Genomic DNA, 12,647 nt, shown 5'->3' with positions numbered 1-12,647 from the left:
CCCAACACTACAGTATTTTTGTACACTAACCATGGGGACTCAATGGGAACTCGAGGAACGTGGTAAGGTCAAAGGCGAGCGATTTACGTACGTGCGAACCCGCCGTATACATGCCGCGCACCGCATATGGTCAAAACTGCAATATGAGTCTACGGGAAGTACCATCATTTCAACAAATGCACTCTATACAAATCAATTTTCGTAGTAAAAACCCGTGGAATATACAAAATCTACTTATATCCTGAGACTAGGCTTATCGAGGCACAGACTAGGCCGAATTAGGTGTAAAATGCCGCGTCGAAAAGTGAGGAAAAAGGGTAAGTAATTGATGGCTGCCGGCTGTTCATGTAGTATTTTGCGATTTCGCGCGTGTGCACGCACGTTTCATGTGTACATCACGTGTGTTCGTGCTCATCCGAGTGAGGCCTTTAGTGAACCGTATCGAAACATATGCTTAATATAATAAAGTGCGATGTGAAAAGTGCTGACATCAAGATTTTTATTTTTTATGAGGGAAAGAATAGAAAGAGGTCCATATACGGACGGAGTATGGGACTGTTCTGAAAGTTTTAAGTATTTTTTAAGTAAACGACTTTGCTTTTTTTTCCCTCTTAAATTGAACTTTTCTGGACATGTTTTTCGTTCTGACGGCTAACACTTGGGGAATAACTACTGGCGTCCGTGTATGGAACTCTTCTCAAAAGAATGCTGGTTTTGTTTGATGTGTTTCTACTTGAGAACGCAGCCTTTAACCCCAACTCCCTTGGGTGTATGTAAAATCATATTGAAATCGGAGGATTTGGGACTGTTACAGATTGATATGATATTTGAAGGGCAGACATCAACAGAAATTTCTCTAGAGGGCATCTGTAGGGCCTCCAAGATTCCCTGTCAGCTGGCGTCTTGTGTCTAATTTCACTCACTTGTGCATGCTTTGGCTTCCTTGGAATAGTGTACTGGCCAATTCAGTGTTAGTGCGACATCATTCAAAGAATTTGAAGAATTTTATTAAATGCTGCCTAGACACTAGCTGTAAGCCTATTGCCGATACGGCATGGGTGATTTTTGCACATCGGTAAAAAGGCACTGTTGGAAGGAAAATGGGGCAGTATTTGCTCCTTTTTCCTTCCCATAATGCCTTTGTACCATTGTGCAAAATCACTCATGCGGTGTTAGCAGAAAGGCTTATGTTTAACATTTTTCCCCCATTCTAATTCAAATGGCCAAGAAAAGGGAGACATTTTTCCCAGCAGTGACCTCTTACTTTCATTTATTTCATTTTAATGGTACACTTACAAAGACATTCTATTCACAAAAGATACATTTAAACATTTGAAACAAAACATAAAGGCCGCAATATTTAACCAGCTCCCGCTGGATTGCCCAAAACCCATACTTTCTGTTGAGTACTTCTCCAACTGGTCAAATAGGAAACACGAAACAATTAAAATTAGAAATATTATAAATGCAAAAACAATATTAACATAACAAAACAAAAATACAACATATCATTAATACAATAATTTCAATTAAGAAAGCCATGAATAAAACAAAATTTGAAAATACATGTAGACTGAATTAAGCGTCTTAAATTACTTTTAGTGCGCAAAGAAAATAAAAGGCAATAAAATAACCTGCAAAGTCAAATTTAGCAGTGAAAATATCAAGGTATTCACTTAGAAAACAGAAAAACTTAGAGAAACAGACAGAAGAACTTTTCACTTAGAAAATATTTTTTCAGATCAGTTTCATACTAGGGTATGTGCATGCATGGAGTAACAATTGTCCCACCACTAAAATTCACCCATTTTCATTCTTTATTTGTTAAATTTACTTTTCTGACATGTGGAAAAACTAGAGTGAAGGGTTGTCAAGGGCAGCAATGAGGTACCCCGACACTACCTACGTATGGATAAATGTGTAAATGATCAGTGATAAAACGTTCGGGATTGACTTGTACGTCAAATGAGTTTTCAGCTCACCCTTCCATGTCAAATTATACACATTTTATTTGACGTTCCTCTGGTTTTAGGATGCTACATGTACCTATACTTTTCCCAGTACCTCATTGGATGTCCAAAAAGCAATAAGGTCAACGAGTTTGGAAAAGAGAGAAACAAAAAAAAAGCTGATGCAATTATGTAGGCCTACGTGCCCAGGTAGTTCAAAGGTCATTTAACTAATGAAGGATGTGTACTTTGCACACTACATAATGCTTTGTCATTGGCCCTGGAGTTCAGTATAGGTTTAACTCCTCACTTTCATCCAACAGGTTTGAGCTTCTAAATAGTATGCTTCTCAGGAAATGCACTGGTGATATTTCTGAAGCTGGCTTGAATGTTGGTTGTGTTAATAATCTGGACTGTTGGAATTAAACTCGTTATGTAAAAAAAAAAAAATTGGCAGTGCTGAACCCATCAAAAGTTGAAACGCCGCCAGATTTAGGTGTTCAACATAAGTGCACATGTACACGTAGTGCTTGAAAGTAGGATTGCTAGTCGAGTCAAATACACATGTATGTTCCTGCTCCATTCCGCAGGAAGTATACCTGTACATGTACTGGTATGTACATGTGTTTCCAGCAGATTGAGGCTTACCATTATCCAAGTGTACTCCAAGACTCTCACAACCATTAATTACCCCTGATCAGGATTTCCCCTGCCTATTCAAGTGTGAGGCGGCCCACCTCACTGATTTGAGTGACCACCTCAGGCTTTTTTGTTGAATTTTACCACCTCACACTAAAAATAAACAAAGATGGAAGGGAGAAGCAAAATAAAGTAGACATTTTGAAGTGGATCAAATTCAAATTGTTCAGGATGGTACAGAGGGACACCGAATACAAGATCGATTTATTTTAGGGGGAAATTTGAAAACACTTGCTTGCACAAAAATTTTGGCAAACTTGTTTGATCACCCTGTCCCTAATCAGAGAGACAAGCATGGTACATTATCTTGCCTATTCCCTGTGGACTTGCCGTACCAGTACAGTGATGCAAAAAAATACAAATTGCGCTAGGTAACCATGGAGTTGCTAGATAATTTAATTGTCCGTCCCAATTTAATGTCTTAGTACAATAAAAACATTCTATTTTTAGAGCTTCAAGATGAATTCTCTCATGTTCTTTACATCTGGATAAAAATTATTATAATTCATCTGCCCAGGTTATATTTATCAGCTTTTGTAAATATTGAGACATTATCCTTTTGAAAGGTTTCTCCATGGTCAATTTAAAGGTTTTTTATTTTGTTCATATTGATTAGCATTTGCCTTCATGTTTTTTAGAGACAGTACTTTGAGATTTTTGTAGTTTTCAAAATATTGTTTTGAAAGGGTGAATTTTAACGACAGTAGCATATGAGCATTGCTTCATCATCGAGTGGGCGCAAAACCACTTAGAAGAACTTCACGGCATTCAGTTAATTTGTCACCCGCACATGGTATAATATTTTGTAAAACACTTCAGTTTGTGGTGATTACAAATGGTACTCGCTTTTGCTTTGGCTATTCTACCATTAGACTTGTCTGTTATCAGACAGCCTTGAGCTGATCCCCTACGGTTGGCAGCAATTCAGGAAAAACGAATCCCTCCCTCACAGCTCGAAACCTAATAGCACTTTGTCTTAGTACATTGAAGATATTCCCTGAAGAAAACCACACAGTGCTGAAACGGTTGGAGACCCTGCAGGATTCCATAGTGTAGGACAAGTTCTGTTTAAGTGATATTCTCTCAGTGAGGACAGAGTCGGCATTTCTTGGGGGAGACTGACATTTTCCCCACTCTTTTGAATGTTAGGCTCAGCGCGGGGAGGAGACAGTAGTGAGGGAGATACTGAGGAGACGGGCAGCGTCGTCAGCAGTCATCTCTCCGAGCCAGACAGCATCTTGGAGGAAGGTGAGCCGTTAAAGCAACCCTTGTGGGATCACCCCTGCTTGACACTTTGCCCCCATTCCTAGCACCTTGAAAGTTGGCCATGTTTTGTTTTCCCCCAGGAGGGGCCTTTCAAGACCTTCCAAAACCTTCAAAAATTTCTTTTCGCACTGAAAAGTCTGCATTCTAACTTTCAAGGACGTTTAAGCCCCATGTTATGTAGCATCGGCTGGGCTCTGTTCTCAGCCCTCCAAGGCCTTCCAAAACCCAATGGCGTTTGAAGGATCTGGGAAACTTCATGGTAAAAAGGTGTCCGGCAGATGTTCTCTTGGTCTGTGCTGATTGACATGTGAAATAATTGTGGCTTGAATGAGGACAACTCAAATTTGACATGTGCCTAGCATGAGATGCAATTATTTTCTCGTTTGATGACGAATATGCTAAGGTAAATAAAAGTTACGGGAAAGTAAATATGAAAGTAAACTAAGTACGTGAAATTTAAGAGAAAATAGATAGGCATGTTAATTTATTTGCCTGAAGTAGGCATTGACCTGTCACAGTTGTCTCTTTTTTTTTGCTAGGAAACTTGATGTCTATATTTGGTCAAATAGATTGCATTTCCAAGATCTGGGTTGTAATAGCACAGTAAACTGATACGTTATCTGTGAAGAATAGCTGTCAGTGAAATCCAGCCCTCTCTGTGCAGAGCAGCCCTTTGTACAGAATATACGCATATCGGATAGCATAAATGCTACCTTGACAAAAGGCTATCTGAGATACACAGATATTGAGCTCTTCAGCAAGTTGAAAGTCCGGGAGATCGTGCAAAGCTGTCAGGTGATCTGAACTCAAGCGTCAGATGAAGAAGAGCCACGCATGTGGGCCGAAAGATGTCAGCAATGCTGCTGTTGTAGACCTGTTTTTAAAGTGTGGGAAAGTGTTTCAGAGGGAAGAGTGGAATGCATCGATTCTTTAAGCATCATCATTTAAGTCATCGCAGGCTTGATTTGTTTAATGGTATGGTATACTGCCATGTGCTCCGCTTTATGGCGGGCAGGGTGCATTGTGTGAAATGTGTTGTACTTTTTACACAGAAAATCCAAATGTGGCAGGCTGTACATGTATGCTCACTTGGATACCCCGCAGCAGTATGCCAGCATTTATGGTAGTTGTCTTAAGTGTATATGCTTGGATAAGTCTTGATTATGGCAGCTCCTGGCAGAACGTACAGAGTTCCTTAGCGTTGCTTTCTTTTCTGAGTTCTTATGCCTAATTGTGGATTTTAAAGTCAAACTTTCATCTGCGGATATGACTTCCTGTTTTTCCCTCCAGGACCTGAGCTGGCTGACAATGTCCGTGTGGATGAGACGGACGCACAGGAGCGCTTTGAAGAGAAGATCAAGGAGTACATAGACGGGACAACACAGAAGAGGTAAAAACACCTGAATTCCAGTGATGGCCGATTATATATTACCACTGTGAATGTGTCGGTGTACAGGAACTTCCTGTCCGCCGTCCATTTCCTTGAGGGCACTTCCTGAACAAAGATTCAAAGCCAAATACCACACCAAAATGACACGGGATGAACCTCAAAATAGCTTTTCGATAAACAGTTATTCCCTTTTCCGGTTTTGCGTGATAGGAACCTTACTGAGCTCAAGTGTGCAACATCGAAGCGTCCTTTTTGGGGGGGCCATTGGTGGGCGTAGTAGTTGAAATGTACACTCCTGATGTTAGTTAGGTGGAAGAGTCCCACCATACTTAATCCAGAAACACATCAAATCCAATTGTCATAATCAGTTTATTTCTCCCCAAAGGGTAACTGAAATTGACTCAGTTATTGGAAGACCAAAATGAGATCAGAAGGTTGTCATAACAATGTGGTTCTTGTGTTTTCCCACAGTGTGAATGGACGCAAAGATTGTCTAGAGGGACTCAAGAAATCTCTGAGTCGGAAGGTCTTGACCGATTTCATAGAGCAGCGGAAAGTTACCATCTCAGACTGTGTGGAGCGCTGCATCAAGAAAGGTGAAGAAAGCTGTGGGCTTTCTGGGAACAAGCTTTGCCCTGGTCATGTGTTCAAGGCCACCATTTACAAATTGCCATTGCAAGGGTGCACATGCTGTGTTCCAAGAAGGACCGTAAAAAAGCAGGTGATAAAATGTCATGTCACCCCCCTCCCCCATCAGATCAACTTTCCTTGGGGAATTAGTATTATGAAATCCTTGTCCCGAAATTGAATTCACAACAAAAGTGATGGTTCTGTCCGATCCCCCTTCATGCTCCCAAACGGTCTTAACAACAGCATCCTCTTAACAGCTCGGATCGTTGTTAGATTTTGCCCTTCACCACTGGGGCACATGTTGGTTCATGTTTATCCTCAAAGAAATCTGACTCAGGATTTCCCAAATGCTGTTAAACCAATCATGTATGTACCATGCATCTTAACAGATCTTTGACATTGATAACACTTACAAAATTACTGCAGTCCGCACAGACTGGTTACTTTGCCAAAACCTTTGTCTGATACCTTTTTGTGGTAATGTTTTAATCATTCTGCAGGCAAGAGTGAGGAGCAGGCGTTGGCTGCTAGCGTCGGTACTCTGCTCTTGATCCAACTAGGTGCTGGGGATGACAGTGAGGCTATCTTCAATGACCTCTTACCTCTCCTCAAGACCACCCTGGCAGACAAGACGGTGGCCCCAAAAGGCCGAGCTAGTGTAGGTTCCAAGCTAACTACCATCCTCCCCCCTCTCGCCCCCAGTTTTTTAAGCCTAACTTATGGGCCCTTTTTCGTGGCAGCTTTTGGAATCTGCTCAAAACCTTCATCACCTTCAACCTCAGCACATGCTTTGCTTCAAGTGGCCCGGTTTCACAGAGTTGCCAGTGACAGAAAGTTGCTAAGAGTAGAAAATATTTGCTTAGCAAAAACATATTACCAGCTAAGAAGTCACGGAATGCTTATAGGTTTCAACTGGTATGCTGCTAATCTTTGCTTTACTTATAAATTTGCTAAGTCAGATGTTTTGCCAAGCAGTTCTGTGAAACAGGGCCCAAAATTTAAACCAGTACCTATATATAAAGGGATGTAGTGTAATAGCTGAGGTGAACAGCTGGGAATAAATCAAGTTAACAGGTTACCTTCCTATCATTTCAACAATTAAATCCTTTCAAAAGGTGCATTCCCTTGTGTGGAATGCTGGAGAGGAAATATTTAATGCAAAGTTTTTGAAGGGTTAAATCATCATAAAAGTACGTGTTTTCTCTTCATTTATTTTTCAGTGTGCCTTATTTCTTGGTCTGGGTTGCTTCTTAGCTGCAGACAACTACGAGGTGAGTTACTTAGGTTTGCAACCCCCCCATCTTGTAAGTGGACCACCTATTTATATTCATCAGAGGCACCGTTTGCCTGACCAATTGTTGATAGCCTAGTTTAAGAAAAAGCATCCCAACACCAAACGAAAGCTTTAGTTTTACAGGATCTCAATTCACTGTAGTGCTGCTCAGTGACAAATGAAGTCTTTAGCAGAACTCAAACTGACAGAATTAAAATCAATTTAAGAGGCAGTTCTCTGAGATCAGATTGTCAGACTTATGATGAATGTTGTGACACAATCATTCAAGGTAACACACAGGGTATGATTCGGTTACCAAGTAAAAAGAACTATTTTGAGTACATTGGCATGGTGGTCTGTGTAAAGGATATTTTTGTCACGGAACACCACTGATGATCTTCCATTGAAATTCACTACAACCTTGAAATGTTTTTCCCGTTTCCAGACGGTGCTGGACTGCATGGTGGCTTTGGAGCACGTGTTTAGCCTGTCGTACCTGAAGGGAGACGGCACAGTTCCCTCGCACACTCCTGCTGTCACGGCCTTGCACTGCGCTGCACTGTCCGCCTGGACGCTGTTGCTGTCCATTGCCCCTCCCGCCCGCGTGCCCCAACTTGTTGATAGGTAAGTCTAGGTTGGAGCTTTTTCACTGGACGGTGTCACGAAGGCTCTTTTTTGTGACGCACAGTTGTCACAAAACTTGCAGAAGAGAGTGGTTGCCAAGGTAATTGAATTAACAGCCACATTTCTTCGAAGGATCACATACTTTGTAAACTGAGGAGGTCACGGAATTCACATGGAAGAAAATTTGTACCACGTGGAGATGCCATTGCCTAGTCTGGATGAAACTTGTGGTGAAACGGAAGACCTGAACAGCATGTATCAGACTGGAAAATCATTAATGTATACATTTAGGGCAGTGTTGGGGGAAATGCCTTCACTGTAATTGTGGAAAGCTTTCACTCAGAATTCATGCAGTGTGGTCAGTTGTATAAAGAGTATTAGTTACTGCATATCTCCGAGATGAGTTTTAGGCTAAAATCTTTGTTGAAGGATTTGATTGGATGCAAAGGTCAGAATTGAATTTGAATTCATAATTCACTTGGTTTAAAATTCCTAAATTAAAGGAGAAATATTTCTCAAATAGTGAGGGCTTCTTTTCCTTCTCATCTTGCAGTCATTTAGGTAAACTTCCGACTTTGCTGCACAGTGACGATGTGAATCTGAGGATAGAAGCAGGAGAGTCCATAGCCATGTTCTATGAGCTAGCCAGAGAGCAGAATGAAGTAAGTCAGAGAAGATTTCCCGGCCAATTTTGTATAACAAATACTCAAAGTTGGCTAATTGTGTTGGACGTTTGTAGGATTTGTGATTCTGGCTGAACTCAGCTGGCCATTCAAAATGTATTATCAAGGAGGTATGTTTTTGTGGAGGCTGTACATAGAGAGAACGTAGAGTTGTCAAGCATTTGCTGGGAACGCTCGTCACTCGAAACTTAACAAAATACAATTTTCAGAAAATATGACAATCCTTGCTGACCAATTCATGTCTTCCATTATTGTGGAAAATGCCATGACTTGCCACAGCTATCTCTCCATTTCAATTTGCACTATTTGAATTGAGAATCACTGCTCCAGTGTCCTCTAACGGCTGTCCTTAACTGTCATGGATTGCAGGACTTTGACATGGATAACGTTGATGAGTTACTGGTCACCCTGCGCGGCCTCGCGACGGACAGCAACAAGTATCGGGCCAAGAAAGACAGAAGACAGCAACGCTCCAGTTTCAGAGACATCATGAGGACAATAGAGGTCAGTGTACAATTAAGTATCATTTCAGATTTACCTGCTTGGAACCCTGTAAAAGCCTGCCGTCAAGTCTATTACTGTAAGATGTCCAATTGAAGGTGTACATCATGATATGGCCAGTTTCGGAATTTGGAACAACTCATCTGAGCACCTGTTTCATCATCTTCATTCTCACACACATCAAATGTTTAGAAAATGTGTACATGGATTGCGTTGCTTTCAATTCAAGATGGCTGACGTACGAATAAGCCAACGACTTTGACTATATTACTGCGTGGTGCACTTGTCAAAAAGATGGAACTGAAAGTTTTTTGATTAACCAATGAGAAGTCCTGTTATCTCCCTCTCTGCCAACTGAAGTATTGCCTCTCAATTCAGATCCTCTTGTAACTTTGCCTGCCGTGTATCCCTTATGGTTTTTTCCCTCAGGACAATGACATCCCGCATGAGATCATCAAGTTTGGGCCGGAGATTCTGGAACTGGACGGTTGGGTCAAGAAGCAGCAGTACGTGGCCTTCCGTGAGGTGCTGGGCTCGGGGACCAACATCCACCTGCAGGAGAACCTGCTGCTCCGAGACATCTTTGGCCTGGGGGCTCCCATCATCACGTCGGGACCCGGTGCTCCCAAGAGAGCCAACCGTTCAGAGAGGGTAAGTCTTTGGAAGCGCCGTCGCGAATTTACCGAATGTGCAATCATCAACCAAATATTCAGAAATTTTTTTGCTGGTTCGAATGTTCAACTAAATACAGACACATGTACAGATAGAGCGACAATTCGGAATGACTCCAGGCAAGTCAGGTCGGCGTGGTGGTACTTTCCTCACCTTCCAGCTGTGTGACCCGAGGTTTGAATCCCACCCAGGCCGTCATTTAGATTGGACTTTCGGTCCCCAACTGAATCCATGGGCTATTCCTAAAATATTCATGCGGGGTTAACCTCTCGCCTCTGAAGTGAACTTTTCTGAATTTTTTTTTTCTTCGTGGTTACTTGTAATCATCCTTTAATTGGTACTGAATGCTCTGTTGGATGAACAGAAACCAATCAATCAAATCAGATGGGACTTGAACCCTGACTACACAATGTGGAATTCTGTTCTTGAAGCTGGTCACCGAGTCAGATTGTGAGATATTGTGTCTGGGCATGTCATCTGTGTAATCCCACCTGTTTCTTTCCACTTTGCTTTTGAATTCTGACTCTTATACAAGTTACATGTTGTGGAAGAGGCAAAAGGAATTATTGTGGACAACTTGGGGAATCAAGAGATGACGTTGATGTACATTAACCTCCTAACTGCTCTCCAAACCCATTTTTTTTTTTATTTTAAGATTGTACTTTCCAACCACCATTACTTCCCATAAGTCTTGATGATGTACAAATTATTCTACAAAGTACACACCGCATATTTTTTGATTGTGGAATATTAAGTAGGCTTCTTAGCAGAATTGCCTGGGAATTTAAGATGTGTCTTGAGTCATTCCCTTTTTCTTAATCAGTTCTTCTTTTCCACCCTTTACAGCATCACTACAATTCCCAAGCCTTCAAAGCCAGAACCAAAGTCCGGAGCAAGCAACGGGACAAGCGATCATATAACCCTAGTTAGCGCGTGTGAACTTCATGTTAAAAATATTCAAGGCTTGAGCCCCCCCCTCCACCTGACCTTGGTATGTAAGCACAGGTGCAGTTTCTTATTAAGTGCCCCGGCCTTATAGCTAGTTGGCTTTTTCACTGTATGTGATCGAAGTCATGCACGGAATGTCATTGCTGGTTTAATGGTGTGTCATTCTTGACTGGATTTTCATTAGACAGATGGGAACCAGTCTCAATAGACCCCACTACCAAATGCTTCTCTGAGCTTTCAGTATTTTTTACAGTGTGTTACGGACGATTTAAGTGATTGAGGACAAATTGTATTGTCCTTTTCTCGTTTTTCGTCCAATGGTGTTCCATTGTGTTTGCTTGAGAATTATTTTTTAGTGTGGCAGGTTACCACCAGCTGTGCTGAGTTGTTTGTTGGAACGGATATTTTTCAGATGAAAGAATGAAAATGGCATAATCTGGGTTGAAGATACCTGAAATATGACAGATCCCATCAAAATGTAGGTTGCTTTTTTTCAGACCTCCTCAGCCATGAATTTTAGTAATTTGTTTTTAGTAAACAATGAATGAATGAAAATGTTCCATAATAGGCACACTCAGTGGGGAAAATGAAGTTTACAGTGGCTGTAGCAGCTGAAGCAATTCTTGAGTCTTGACATCTTATATCCTTTCTTTTCATTCTTTAGTAAATAATATTTTGCTGTGAACATCCCTTTTATTTCTTGAGTTCTGAAATGGAAGGGGAGGGCTGTTACAGGTGAATCTAATCAAAGATTTGTACATATATTATCTTTTTAATTAAATTATATTCAGTGTTTTGTGATAATTGCAGTAATTTAAAAAAAAATGCACTGTAAGTTTTCTTGTCCGCTAGTATTTTTCCCCCCAGCAAATGTTGTCTGGAGACGATTCTGACATAGTGAGCTTATAATCATGCAGTAAATTACCTAAAACAAAGGTTTCTAGAAATGCATGCTGAGGTGTAATTCCTTGATGCACAGTTTTCTGCATGGTGTCATTTTGACTCACATTAAAGGTCACTGTTTCAGAGTTTGAAATGTAATGTAATTTAAATTGATGCATCAGAATTCAAACAAGGGACACAAGTATGCCTTATTTTTTCAACCCAGTTGGAGGTTTTTAACCAGTTTCGGTCCAGCAAGAAATTGTCAGGATTTAAAATGAATCAAACCCCAAGATAATCATCTTTGGGTCTTTTGTGTCATGAAAGGCAACAGAAATGTTCCATTTTCAGGTCTGTGTCCTCAAATCTGAAGTTTGAGCAATAGTATTGTGATGATTTGGAAAGAAGGTACATAATGTTGGCATGTGCGTCCTTTGTCTTGTACTTCTGGCTCCTGGAATAAATATTGCGTCTCATGCCCACTGCCAGTTATTGTAAAAGTACCTCTCTAGTAGGCTGTGCTATGAAAAGCTCATGTATGTGAAGGCAACAGGTGCATGTTGACATTTTACTCAGCTGAAAAAGTCTACATGTATATGGGAATGGGGGGAGGGTTTACCATATTCTCCTCTCTCCTGAAAAATGGTTTTTGGTGAAGAGCAAGGTTTCCTTATTGTTTGAAGAATTTTTCCAAATTCTTTTCCCGTTTTCTTTCACGTAAATGTCAATTTACTTCTTGTTTCTACAGAATTTTTCAATAGTAAACAAATTTGTGACAAGAACAAAAATCATTCAGAATTGTTTACACTTTTCCTTGTCAATCCCCCCACCCCATACCCTCGGTCCCATGCTTGTAAACTGTTGAATTCTCCATACACCGTTAGGTGTGCAAGCTTGGTTTGCTTTGAGTAGGTGGTTACCTGTAATGTGTAAAATAGCTGTTCAGTTAGGTATTTAAGATAATTGTTAGTATGTAAAATACCAAGATAGAAATGTGAGGTGATTTTAATAAACAGAAAACATATCTTCATGTTCTTCCTGACTTCTTATAGCAGTTGGTCGAAGTACGCAGCTCGGTTTTGTTTACAGCACTGCAATTTTGCCCTGTTTAAGTTGAATCATAAAAATTA

At 40.7% G+C, this 12,647-nt stretch overlaps 1 protein-coding gene across 1 annotated transcript; it reads left to right on the top strand.

The window, feature by feature from the left end:
• Window positions 1–120: 120 nt before the first annotated feature.
• LOC110983677 (interferon-related developmental regulator 2-like) lies at window positions 121–12,542 on the top strand. Its single transcript, XM_022243118.2, has 11 exons — window positions 121–317; window positions 3,798–3,896; window positions 5,205–5,304; window positions 5,776–5,900; window positions 6,435–6,592; window positions 7,155–7,205; window positions 7,653–7,831; window positions 8,385–8,493; window positions 8,884–9,018; window positions 9,445–9,666; window positions 10,534–12,542. The coding sequence occupies exons 1-11, from the start codon at window positions 290–292 to the stop codon at window positions 10,615–10,617; spliced, it is 1,290 nt and encodes a 429-aa protein (XP_022098810.1). The 5' UTR covers window positions 121–289; the 3' UTR covers window positions 10,618–12,542.
• The last annotated feature ends 105 nt before the right edge of the window (window positions 12,543–12,647 follow it).

This window comes from Acanthaster planci, linkage group LG04, assembly GCF_054643075.1.
Source record: "Acanthaster planci isolate LZ-2023a linkage group LG04, COTS_SCS, whole genome shotgun sequence".
Classification (NCBI taxonomy): Eukaryota; Metazoa; Echinodermata; class Asteroidea; order Valvatida; family Acanthasteridae; genus Acanthaster; species Acanthaster planci.
This window is presented reverse-complemented; position numbering and strand designations above follow the sequence as displayed.

Coding starts and splice junctions, on each gene's coding strand:
- LOC110983677 (XM_022243118.2), top strand. CDS start 290: ATGCCGCGTCGAAAAGTGAGGAAAAAGG. Junction 3,897..5,204: donor AGACAGCATCTTGGAGGAAG/GTGAGCCGTTAA, acceptor TTTTCCCTCCAG/GACCTGAGCTGGCTGACAAT. Junction 7,206..7,652: donor TAGCTGCAGACAACTACGAG/GTGAGTTACTTA, acceptor TCCCGTTTCCAG/ACGGTGCTGGACTGCATGGT.